The sequence below is a fragment of the Chionomys nivalis genome, chromosome 22, assembly GCF_950005125.1.
Source record: "Chionomys nivalis chromosome 22, mChiNiv1.1, whole genome shotgun sequence".
In the NCBI taxonomy this organism is placed as follows: Eukaryota; Metazoa; Chordata; class Mammalia; order Rodentia; family Cricetidae; genus Chionomys; species Chionomys nivalis.
Genome location: NC_080107.1, coordinates 15,866,119 through 15,878,827, shown reverse-complemented (window position 1 = coordinate 15,878,827; position 12,709 = coordinate 15,866,119). Strand labels below are relative to the sequence as shown.

Genomic DNA, 12,709 nt, shown 5'->3' with positions numbered 1-12,709 from the left:
CTAACCAGGAAAATTATGTTACTTTAATAACATAGCTGTATGTCCCAACTACTACCAAGAATAACATTCCTTCCATAATATAGCCATATATCCCAACTACTGCACAAAACAATGTTCCTTCCACAATAAAGCCATAAGTCAAAGTGAATCAGATATAAAAAATCCATCCAAACACTGTGCTTAAATACTATACCTGGATTGGGGCTCATCTTATGGACATACATTAGTGCAATCAGCGAACACAGTGATACATCTTGTTTATTTTTAATGGCCTCAAATTCCCGAAGGGCTTCTTGTGTTTTACCTGGGAATCAAGATTAGGGTTTGGGAGGAAAAAGTATTTTTAGTTCAGAGTCAGGATTCAGAAACTGCGAAGACATCTGGTGACTAGTGCAATACCTTCCATCAGGGTCCCGTAGGCATGATAAAACCTGAACACTGGATCACTGCCATACTTCTTCATCCCTTCGCTGGCAACAAGCAACACATGGTGATAATATCTCTCCTGACAATAGTAATTAATGAGTGCCTAAAAGGAAATAATGGCTAAAGGTTAATAGTCAGTTATTCTGAAAAATATTCAGAAACAGATATCAGTCTAAAATCTTAGATAATCCAGAACATGACAATCTCTTCTGTACTCCTAAAATACCACTACAAACGGACACATAATAGTGAGGACCAGAGAGAATGACCATGGGATTTCTGACGACTGAGGGGTTTTCTTTTTCAATGTGATTTCTTTTTCCCTTCAATAATTTTGTAAAGAATACTGGAGTCAGATTGCTTTTATATTTTACTCCTTTGGCTACATTTTCTTAAAGAATAAAAAAGAAAACAAAAAAGTAGACCAAGAAAATGAGGAGTCTTTGCCCACTTAGCTGTTCTCAGTGTTTTGCTGTTTCTTATTTGGTTTTGTTTGACACAAACTCGGGTCATCTGTGAAGAGAGAACCTCAGTTGACAAAATGCTTCCATCAGACTGTAGGCAAGTCTCCAGGGGCATTTTCTTGGTTAACGGCTAATGTGGCATGCCGCCCCTGGACAGGGGGTTATGGACTATGTATCTGAATGGTTGCTCAGTGAAACTTTGGGAAGAATGAACTGACTTGGCCATGTTGGAAGAGATGTGTCTCTGGAGGCTTAGACATTTCAAAAGCCCATGGTAGTCCCTACTTGTATTTGTTCCTGTCTCTCTGTGTCTGTCTCTCTTTCTTCCTGCTGCTTATGGATCGGGACAAAAGCTCTCATTTACTGTCATTTACCTGGTCTTGGACAGATCTGGACTCTAACCCTTTGAACTATAAGCCACCAGATTAAGTGTTTTCCTTTATAAGAGTTGTCATGTTCATGGTGTCTCTTCACAGCAATAGAAACTTAACTAAGACAGGACTTGGGTGGCTTACAGTTCAGAGGTTCAGTCCATTATCATCATCGTGGGACATGGCAGCATGCAGCCAGATGTGGTGCTGAAGAAGGACCTAAGAGTGTTACATGTTGATTTGCAGGTCACAGGATGTGAACTGAGATACTGGGTATGGCTTGAGCATATATGAGACCTCAAAGCCTACCCCCACAGTGACACAGTCCAACAAGGCCACACCTACTCCAAAAAAGCCACACCTCCCAGTAGTGTCATTTCCTATGAGCTTATGGGGGCCAATCACATTCATACTCCCACACCAGCATCATCTCTGCTTCACTTCCTGTCTCCAGAGAGCTTCCTTGAGTTCCCACCCTCATAAAATACAATGACCAAAAGTGACTTAGGAAGGATAGAGCGTATTTCACCTTATAGTTTACAGTGCAGGGAAGTCAAAGGGCTTTGAAGAAATGTGACTTACTGGCTTGCCCAGCCTGCTTTCTTATAGCACAGAGAACCACCATCCCCCACAGAGAGACGGGCCCTTCTACAACAATCAATAATCAAAAAAAAAAAAAAATATCCCGTGTAGACTTGACTACAGGCAATCCGATGGAGACCTTTTCTCAACTGAGGTTTCTTATTCTCAGATGACCCTAGCTGTGCCAAGTTGTCAAAGCCAGCACACCAGCAGTGGTCAGTTGGAATTGGTCTAAGGGTTCTTGGAGCTATCTCTGAGGTTTAGCTGCTGACTTACTCAAAGAGGGAAATCAGACTCTAACATGGCTGTGACTACTAGACTCCTTGACTCCATCAAACAGCATGTGCGGAATCCTGTGCCATTGTCTGATGCAGAAGGTCTAGCATGAGTAAGAAATGGACTGGACAGATGTGTGTGCAGACAGTTCTTTCACAGTCTGGATTCTGGAGGCTACATCTGTGCCTTTTCTAGATCACAATCACACAACAGTCTCTAGCACCTCTGCTCTGCTCCCCTCCTGTGCATTCTACTCCACAGCCCCCTCTCCGCCTTGCTTCTAGGGAGAAGGACACATATGTCACCCCCTAGTTTGCTTTATCACAAGTTCCTTGTGGACTGTCTGGGGTCACAAATGAGCTTCTCTTTCCCAGTATTATCCGTCTTGAATTTATGGAACATTTAAAAACACCCATCAACTACAATTCTGAGCTGAAGGCAGTGCTGGGATGTCAGACAGGACAGGGATTGAAAGGTGCAAAGACATGACCTAGAGTTTTGGTCTCTGTTACACTTTTGCTCATTTACAAACGGCCGTTAGTAAATCAAAAGTTGAGGTGGGGACGAGTAGCACCTGAAGATGACGTAAGAGTACCAGTCGGCACAAACAGGAGTAGGATCCACCAGACTCTGCAGTCAGGCCCACACCCCTCTGCCAACCTGCGCGTTTAGACTCACCACCTGCTACCCAGACTATCAAGTGAATGACCACGCCCCCTTCCCACTCCTCCAGCACTGCTAAGTGAAGCCGTCTTCAAGTGTGACTGTTCCTCTGGCTTTCGTATTACTCCCCATACCTATGGCTACTCTTGGGGTTCAAGTTAGACCATGTAGTCCAACAAACTTGAGTTTGATTTTTGAGACAGGATTTCATTATGTAGCCTAGGCCGGCTCAAACGTGCTCTCTTCCTGCCTGTGTCCTAAGTGCTGCCAGTTGGTAGGTTCTCCATGCTCAGCAGGGTGGCGAGCATTTGCTGACTGTCTACTTCCTAGTCATTAGCTACTCTCTAGCGCTACAGACTGAGAAGAGAATGATTATTCAGTACTGAGAAATGTTAGTAAGAGGGGTCACTGTCCTCAAAAAAACCCTTGTACTTCCTGGTGAAATCGCAAACAGAACACCAGTTGAGAGACACCGCAGTGATTAACATAGGAAAGTGGCCAGTCCATTACAATTAGAAACACAGAATACCGTACCCAGTTGATAAGTGGAGTGATCAGAGCATCCGCTCCTGCAGAGAATTGTAGAGCTGATTCTCCAATTATAAGCCCATTGCTCCTTCGCCTCACACATATAACACCATGATTTGCCTTGATGATTCTTGAAAAAGGCCCAGGAGTTTATAAGGCAGAGGAACAGTCCTTAGCCACAAGGAGCTAAGAGTACAGTACCAGGGATGGGTGCAGTGATGCGTGGGGCCAAAAGCCAGCCCTTGATCTACAACAGTGGTCTTGGACACATTTGGCTTCCCACTTGGCTTGGTCTGGCCCGTGAACTAAAACCGGCTGGAGAGAAGGGGCCAAGAGAAACATTTCATAGACAAATTCAGAACTCATAAAGATTTATTGGCATATGGGGATGATCATTCAAGTACATCCACAGCTGGTTCTCAACTGCAGTGTGGATAGACAGAAATCCTAAAATAGGTACTGCCTGGCATTTTGGAGAGGATGTTTGCCACTCCTTGTTCAAGAACCCCTTCTAGGCAGAATATTGGACAGACCGAGGGGGAAGGGAGGCAGAGCCAAAAGTCTCATTTTTAAGGACATGACTTATTCCTGTGATGAATGATGAAAAATCGAAGAATGGTTTTATCATTTAAGTAGCTTTTTTGCAGAAACTCATTTGGGTAACCTGACGGACAGATTGGAGGTGATGAAAAATGTAAAAGTTGGAGGAAAAACTTGAAAGGCGAGGCAGAAATTTGGGAAAAATAAAAAAGCTGAACATGTCAGCCTTCCCTAACCTTCAGAGCTGGTTTTCCTCTGTGTAGCTCACGTGGCATTCATGCTTTTACCAGCTCCTGGGTTCAGCCCTCATAAACCCAGTGTAAGCTGCAAGACCCGGCATGTTTACAGAAGTATCTTAAGATACTGATAAATAGTGCGTGCGAGACACACTGAAGGGGGGCAACCAATGCTTGTTAAATGCACTTGGGATTTTTTTTCCAGCATTAGATTGCAAATGGGTCAGTTTAATGTCCAGGAGTCTGTTCGGCTAGCTGCAACTTCCAGAAGATATCCAGGAAGAAGCGCCCCACAAATACTGAACAAGTCTGAGAACGAACAGAGAAAAACCATCCTCTGAAAAGGAAAGTTCTTGCACTTCCACACCTCGTCTTTGTTGCATCGTTTCTGAAAAATTTGCTGAATGGATCAATCAGAAGAACATTTTCGTATGCTAAATACTCCCCTCTTTTTAAAGTCTGTCTTTAACTGCTTGCACATCTTGTCATGGTCCTTTACAGGCGAATGCAGAGTGGGACTTTAGGATGGCTAAGTCCCTAAAAATCACACCTGGGGACGAAGCAAGCTTCCCCAGTAGAGGTCCAAAGTCAACACAAGCAACAGGCTGGGTGCAGGCCGTTAACGGCGAGGCAGCGGCTGTGCCCGGGCCTCGGGATCATCCTGAGGGGAGTAGGGGTGGGGGCGACATCTTGGCCAAGGCCGCAGGCCCTCACCGTCCGCGGACGCTGCCCATGCCACCCTGGCCAGGTACCAACCACCTCGCAGTGTCCACTCGCCCAGCCCACGCCCCGCGCTACCCGCTCACCTTGAGCCTCTGGGCGTCCATGGTCACCAGCTGCCCGGAGCGTGCCGGGCGATGCCAGCAGCCGGGGTCAGGGGCTCGGACCCTCTGCCCCGGCCCTCAAACCTTAAGGGACAGGGTGGGCAGTGCAAAGGGCGTGGCCAGATCTCCATTGGCTGCCGGCGCGAGGGGGTGGAGCCTGACCGCAGGACTGCGAGGGCGGGGCCCCGGAGCAGGCTTGGAGGGAACCCAGAGGGAGGACCGCGAGGGACACTGAGGTTGGAATCCACTGGGAGCTGAGTGCAGGGGCCGCAGAATGGAGGTTCAGCCTGGAAGACTGCGCCGGGAGGAGGGGGTGGGTGGAGCTAGAGGTATGAGATTAAAGAATGAAGTTGATGAAGCAGGAAATAGGAAGAAGGGCAACGCTGCTTTCCATCCCTGCAAACAAAGGCAGACTCCATTTTCTCAGCGTTTAAAAGCGGATTTGCGCAATGCGGCTCAGTGGCGTGCTTGACCAGGGAAAATGATTTACCGGCCCCGTGTAGTAATAGCGTCAAGGCCACAAGGTGGCGCAGAAAAATCACAATTTGGCAAAACTGTGAAGCCTGGCTTGGGCCTGTTCTAAATCTTGGCAAGCACTGCTGGAATTTTGTTGTCTGAGTGCTTATTAAACTGGGCCACCAGACTCCCATCCTAAAGTGTTATTTGAAATGTGTAATTGTCTCTTTCAGATTCGTATTTCTTAAGGGTTTGCTGTGATTTGGATATAAACTGTCCCTCAATGACAGGCGTGCTGGATGCTTAATTCCCCAGCCTGTGGTGCTGCTGGAAGTGGTGGAACCTTTGATTCTTGAGTGCCCTTGAGGATGTTGGGACCCTGGTTCTCTCTAACTTTCTGCTTACTTCCTGGCAGCCCCAAAGTGACTGGGCCTCCTCCACCATGATCTCGCACCACGATGTTCTGTTGTTCCGACAGGCCTGAAAGGAGGCCACTCCACGGTCCCCTACCCTCCTGGCCCCGTGAGGGCTTCTCTTCTTTACCAGTGTATCTATTATGAGAACCAGTAAGCTGACCGCCGGCTTTAAAATGAAGCAAGGGGTTTCCACTGGCTTTTCTTTAAAGTACATTACACTCAGTGAGGCACGTATTATCGTCGTGGGGTTATTTCTAACAGTCCAGGTAATGGCTCTGGGGATGGGCAGTTGGCAATACCTACTGATCTGGTTTCCAAATCACGCCGCACAGAAAACCTCGGGCTATAAAACCTTGGTGCTAAATAAAGTGTGCAGTCTTGAGATTGTAAACTTGAATCCAAGGGGGAAAAGTCTATCTGACGATCACAGTTATGGGGATAGATGACCAGATGAGCTTAGACTAGCGGAAAGCTACACACTGGAGCACATTGACGTAGCCCCTTGTCGAGTTTCTGATGGTAAATTGATTAGCACCAAGCATTAGTTAGCTGTGGTGATTTGATGTTCCTCCATAAACTCTGGGCAGGGAGTTCCTTTTTAATTCTGTCTGTCTTGAAACACCCTATGTTCTCTAACACAAATATTTCCATTTCTCTACTGTTAGCTACACATGTCTGAGCATGGAACCTAAGACCACCTCCATGTCTTGCCCCCAAATCTCCTAAGAATGTCTTTAATCCATGTAGAAGCAGGGATTCCTTTTTTGGTAGGTTGTCTTTTTCTTCTAGGCCTCAAGCTATTTTTTTTCCACCTACCAAAATTTACTCTTTCTGTAGAGAGAGCTCTAACCCATTCTCTGAGAAACCTATGAAGATCACCATAAGCGGATGGGTTTGAGAAAGAATGTGAGTGTGTGTGTGTGGGTGGTGGTGGCAGGGGTGGATCTGGTCTCTAGGCCTGAGATGGAGCTGATTTGTGCTACTTCTGTGACTTGCAGAGTGATTATTTTGGAGAAGTGGTATTAGGTTTATGGCAAGCATATTGATCTCATAAGCATTTAGTGCTTGTGATATCATCAATGCTTCTATTCAATCGTGTCTTTTTTCTCCATAGTTCTTATGCTGACCTATCTTGATCTGAACTATCTCATTATGCATCAGGTTAAAAGAAAACTTGGAGGTTTCTTTTAAACATCTGAATGGTTCTGGTGAAGACAGAAGGAAAAGGGTCACAGAAGAGAAACTATACAAGGAAGACAAAGGAAAATGACATTATTTGAATAAAACCTGTTTGTGCACATTTCTCTTGGCTATTGCTTCTGTTGGAAAAGTATACATTTTCTGCCCACGTCTTTCCATTCTTTTTTTTTGGAAGAAGAGGAAAAATTGGATATTAGATAAAACTAGATAAAGATATCATCTGTTTTGATATCTTTAGTCAAAATAATGCTGTGTCCAAGTGGCATGCCATGAAAGTGGCACCCCTTGCAGCCTTTCCTGCCTCTTTGGAACTTGCTGTTATAACTTGCTGACCCTAAAAACTGAGTAGTTTGCGTGTCTGAATGTTCTACTTAGTAACATTTGGGCCAGGTGCTCCTCAAAGTGTCCCTATACCCCGATGCATGCGCTGTTCTCTAGTGCGTCCCTCAGACCCCCTCAGGATGAGAGCCTTTCTGTGCATGGTAAGCTAGGTGCATACCCTTCAACAGCTACTGCTCTCTTTCCTCACCCTTAAATATGCATGCTTTCCCCCTAGATTTCTCTCCAAATTTAACTTCTGGCTGTTTGTGTGCACAGCCCTCCTCTGTCTTTCTCAGCCTGCCCACTATCTAAACAGCTGAATGAAAACAGTAAAACATCCCTATTCATGAGTCCATTTGCAACTGGATTTTAGTTGCTGGCGGTGTGGTTTTGCTGCCACCGCACCTCAAATTTTTGTCTCCAGAACATTTAATCACATGGAAAACAAATGCTCCTCTACTCATTACTAGAGAACATTTTAAAATGCTGTTTTGTGTTCCTCTGAAGATTCCTCATCTTAATTGTTTCAAGTACACAATTAGACTAGGTGTGTGTTTCTTCTTGTTGTGTTGCTTTATGTCAACAGAGACTTAAGCTGCGAACCCAGGCTGCATGGAGCATGCTATGTGCTGCAGGTTGACTTTGAACTCTGAAACTTCCTTCTTCTGTCTCCCAAGTGCTCAGCGTAGACAATTAGAATTTTTGTAGCAGTGCGGAAGGAAGAGCTTTCAGAAGGGCGTCGCATAATAACGTAGCCACTAGCAGCATGCAGCTATTCAAATTGTCAGACTCTAAATTCAATTTTTCAAAAGCAACCAGTTGCATTAGTAGATTAGTACATTTTCTACCACCTACCTAAGGTTAGGTCATATGTAACGAAAAGAGATGTTTAAAGCTCACAGTTTGGAGACTAACAGTTCAAGACTGAGAAAATGAGAAGCCTAAGGAAGAGCAGTGCTAAATCTGTCTCATATTTTTCCTGAGTTCTTACTGCACACATCATGAATAATATTAACTTGAATGTACAATGCTTTAATACCAGAGGCTGGGAAGGGTGGGAGGAGATAGAGGAAGATTGGATGCTAGTACCAAAAAGACAGGCAGAAATGAGGAGGTACCACGGAGATTTCTAAACCACCCAGGCTGATGCTAGGACAGAAGGTCACTTGCTGGAAACTGACAGTGGGGCTCCATTGCCAAGGACAACTTCCATACAGCTCTTTGCATGTAGAGAGGTCATGCTGGGGTGGGTTTGGAAGCTTCACCCCCATGTCTAGTTAGGGTTTCTATTGCTGTGAAGAAACACGGAAACTCTTACAAAGAAGCGTTTAATTGGGGGGAGGGGCTTGCTTACAGTTTCAGAGGTTCAGTCCATTATCATCATGACCAGGAGCATGGTGGCCTGCAGGCAGATGTGGTGCTGGAGCTGAGAGTGCTGCATCTTACCTCAGAAGCCACAGGAAGTCGACTGACTGTCACATTGAGTGAAGCTTGAGAAAAAGAGACCTCAAAGCCCACCCCCAAAGAGACACTCTTTCTATAGTTAATTCTGCACAGCTTCTGTAAAACATAAGAAGAAACTGAGGGAACCTGTGTGGTTTACCGTGGCTATACATGAGACTCAACAGCAGGGCAAATCACTAGGATGTTTTAAGCTTTTATCTTTGTGTAAGTAAGAGGATTCACATGCAGGTCATTGCTTGCCTGGGAAGCCCCTTACCCACAGAACCATCTTGCTGCCCCCCCAAACCTTAACGGCTTCTAAAACTAAGCTAGCTTCAGCTCACAGCCAGATCCCCAGACTCTGGGTACCAGAAACATTTTAAACACTTGTCTCTGAAAATGGAAGATGCTATAGAATAAATCATCCATTTCCAAATATAAACGTAGGCAATGCTGAGAGACTATGTTTGCCAGGAAAATCCAGAGTCTAGTTCAATTTGAGGGATGAATTGGAAACTGAGCCACGAATGTTCTGGTAACACATAAGCTCCCACAAACGTGTCAAAAAAGCCATTTTCTATCAATTTCTGAGACCTAGATGATTGTAAATTTGGTGATACTTTTCCAAATGGTTGTGCCAAAACCAGCATGCATGGAAGAGTTACTTTTTCCAGTCAGGAGAAGCTGTCATTTCCTTCCTCCCTCCCTTCCCTGCTCCTTCCCTCCTTCCCTCCCTTTCTGCTTGTTTGGATGCATGTTGTACATGTTGGTGCTTATGCCTATGATGATGAGTGCATATGTGCAAGTGTATGTAGCAGTCAGGCTTAAACATTAGGTGTCTTCCTGTCAGTTTCCATAGTACGTTGGAACTAGTCTCTTACTGAACTTGGGATTACTGATTTAGCAACACTGGCTTGGTAGTAAATGCTGGGATTGAAATGTGTATACCTAGCATTTGAGTTTCAGATTTATAGCACTGTACCTGGCTTTTTACCTGGCGCCAGCGGATCTGAACTCAGGTCCCCATGCTGGACAGCAAACACTTTACCAACTGAGCTGTTGCTTGATCTTGTGTATATTTTCTTTAACAATTTTTAATTTTTAAATTAAAAATTAATGTGTGTGTGTGTGTAGGTTTGAGGAAAATATTTTGTTCCTCTCTGTCCCTCTCCACTTTATTCAACTTTTAAAATTGTACGAAGAAGGGTACATTCTGTACTGTGAAGATAGATATGTCTTCATAGATGTTGTGCTTGCAGAATTATGTGTCCTAGAAGAGATATTTGGCAACAAAATCTTGTGGAGTGGTATAATGGTCTTGCTTCCAGGAGAACTACCCACATCTAAAATAGGAAGGGATAGTAACAGTTTAAAATCTAGCAAATCAAATTTTTTGAGTTTACACAACAGAAATGCTCACAGATGGGAAAAAAAGGAGTAAAATTATTTGTTGCACTCTTACTAGCTATGAAAAAATGGAAAACCCCACCATCATTGTCCATCAATAAGTGACTGTTAAATTTATATAATGTAATATTTTTCACCACTTAAGAATGAACCTGATTTATGTGTCACATGGGAAAATATCCAAGATATAGCCATTGAAATGTTGACGCGGTAAAGCATAAAAATATTACAGTTTTTATAATAAAACCTTTGCATATATAAGCACATAAGATGTCTTATCTTGATAATTACTCAGGAACAGGATAATTGTATTTGTGTTTGTCTCCACTGTTTTGGGGGTGATTTCCTTTTCCCCATAAATAATTTACAGGTTTTATTTTTGCAGCTTAATCAGGAAAATACTATAAAATTTTAATAAAGTTTACAGACTTGGCGCAATGACCTATGAATTCTGGCCTCGTTCCCAAATGGATTGGTGTTTAGTTTTTGAGTTTATCATAGGATAGTTTTCTGTCAAAAGCAAAATACACTGTGTGTCCTTAAAACATATTAGCAGTGATCTTTCTGGGGTGGTGACCTTTCCTCCTCTCTCTTTGGTCCTAATAGATTTTTCATCTTAAGTGTCCACAGGCTCCTCAGAACAGCCCAGATGTCCGGAATTTGTTCCTGGTGTAGATAGATCCCTTTGTTCCTGTGCGTAACCATTTCTCCCAGAGCCAAACAGACATCTTTCCCCAATTTTCCCAAAGCCCTGTAAAAGTTTGTCGTGTTCTTGCTGCTACCACATGGGTCCTTTTGGTAAGGTCAAGTTGTACTTACTGAGAGGAAGCAATGTCGTTGTGTTTCCTCCGCTCTTACTGGGACGTCTAAGAGCGTGTATCCGCCTGTCCTGAGTTAATCTATGCTTCCTTGGTGCCAGAGCTTCTTGGGTATGTTGTGTTGACTATGTCCTGCAGTCAACCACGACGAGTCGCTGAGAGCTTTGACGCTTGTGGGGCTAAATACCCCAGAGCCGGAGTTAGTCTGGTCACAGACTCTGAGAAGAGCTTCCTATATAATGTTCCTCCACTTCACTGGAACAGGCAGCAAGGCTCGGTGCACATGCGCAATACACGGGTATGGCCTTTTCTTGGGGATTCTGATTTGAGATAAGGTTTGGGACTTTATTTTAAACTAATTCCCTGGCATATTTTTATAAAAGGAAGAGATAAAGATACTGAGAGGTGGCTGATGTTATATAGTAGGCCTGGAGACTCGGTACCCACTACGATGCTGAGGTGTATATTTAAAGTATGGTCCAAGGATAAGGCCATGGGAATATTTAGGTTCTGATATGGAGAAAGGGGAGTGGCAGAGTGTTATAAGGCATAGAGCCTACACTCACACTAAATTTTATACAGTTAATGCCCAGTGAGATTTTTATTACATGTTATAGCATGTGACATATAAGAAGTCTCTGCTGTCTGTCAGTTAATGATGTCATGCACGTTCTTCTTTTCAGTGAATTACTTATTCCTGAGTACTTTAACCATTTTCTCCAAGTCATGTTATCCCTTCTCTATTTACCATTGCTACCTTACCCGTAACGCACTGTGTTCTAAGATTTCATCTGTTTCAGGTTATCGGTCAGTGTAGCCCAGGAGCTACTTTCCCTATGGTAGTGTAACTGAATACAGTTACAGCAAAGAATGAATCAAAGGCACTCTTTATTTGCTTTTAGAATTTTTTTCTATGACTGCAAGGAATACTGCTGAATAAGGTATTGCTCCCCATCCCTGATGAAAGATGGACATTAATAATGCAGATTAGAATGAGGCTAAGTCATACTGAAGAGAAAACAGCCCCAGTTCCCTTCATAAGAATAAATTTATTCTTATGTAGTTCTAACATAAAAAAGTATGGAGTGTTATAGACTTCTTAAATTCAAAAAAAATTAAAAGATTACTTTTGAACTAATGGCTTGAAAAAACATCCAGACCAGTCCCACTCTGCTGAGGAAAATCTTACTCTGCAGCCCAGGCTGTAACTCACTATGTAGGCCCAGCTTTCCTCAAACTCACTTTAAAGTTCCTGCTTCTGCCCCCTGAGGGATGGGATTCCAGGTGTGAGCCCATACCCTCAGCTAAATCCTTTTTCGAAGAATTGTTTATAGCAATGCTAGCAATTCACCATTTTTCTCATTCACGAGACAGCTGATGATTGCTGGGCAACATCTGTCAGAGAGGAGGCAGAGGCCAATAGGAGTGTATGTATGAATTCCAAGTCACACTCTTCAAGGCCGACTGAGAGTTGAGGTATGGAGAAGATGAAGAAACCAGACATCCATCCTGATCTGCCCAGGCTAGCCCCAGCTCATGACGTGTTTTGCTCAGGCTAGCCCCAGCGCATGATGTGTTGGTATGGTCATTTGTACTGTCTCCCTTCTCAAGGCATGCTCATAAATTCTCAAAGAATGCACTGGGAACTTGTTTTTCAGTCTTAAATAACATTACTTTTCCTTGAAAAGTAGGCCCGGTTTATCTGTTAGGAGGTGTGCTGAGGAAATTGAAGAAAAAT

At 43.9% G+C, this 12,709-nt stretch overlaps 1 protein-coding gene across 2 annotated transcripts in view; it reads right to left on the bottom strand.

Moving 5' to 3' along the window:
• The window catches only part of Ttc21b (tetratricopeptide repeat domain 21B), a 59,580-nt gene extending 54,567 nt beyond the window's left edge, over window positions 1-5,013 (bottom strand). For both annotated transcript variants that reach the window (XM_057755321.1, XM_057755322.1), the window contains exons 1-3: window positions 4,893-5,013; window positions 400-529; window positions 194-304 (exon numbers count right to left, since the gene is read on the bottom strand). In XM_057755321.1, the coding sequence (XP_057611304.1) occupies window positions 194-304; window positions 400-529; window positions 4,893-4,913 (262 nt within the window). In that variant the 5' untranslated portion in view covers window positions 4,914-5,013. The remainder of the gene's footprint in view (window positions 1-193; window positions 305-399; window positions 530-4,892) is intronic.
• Window positions 5,014-12,709: the final 7,696 nt, after the last annotated feature.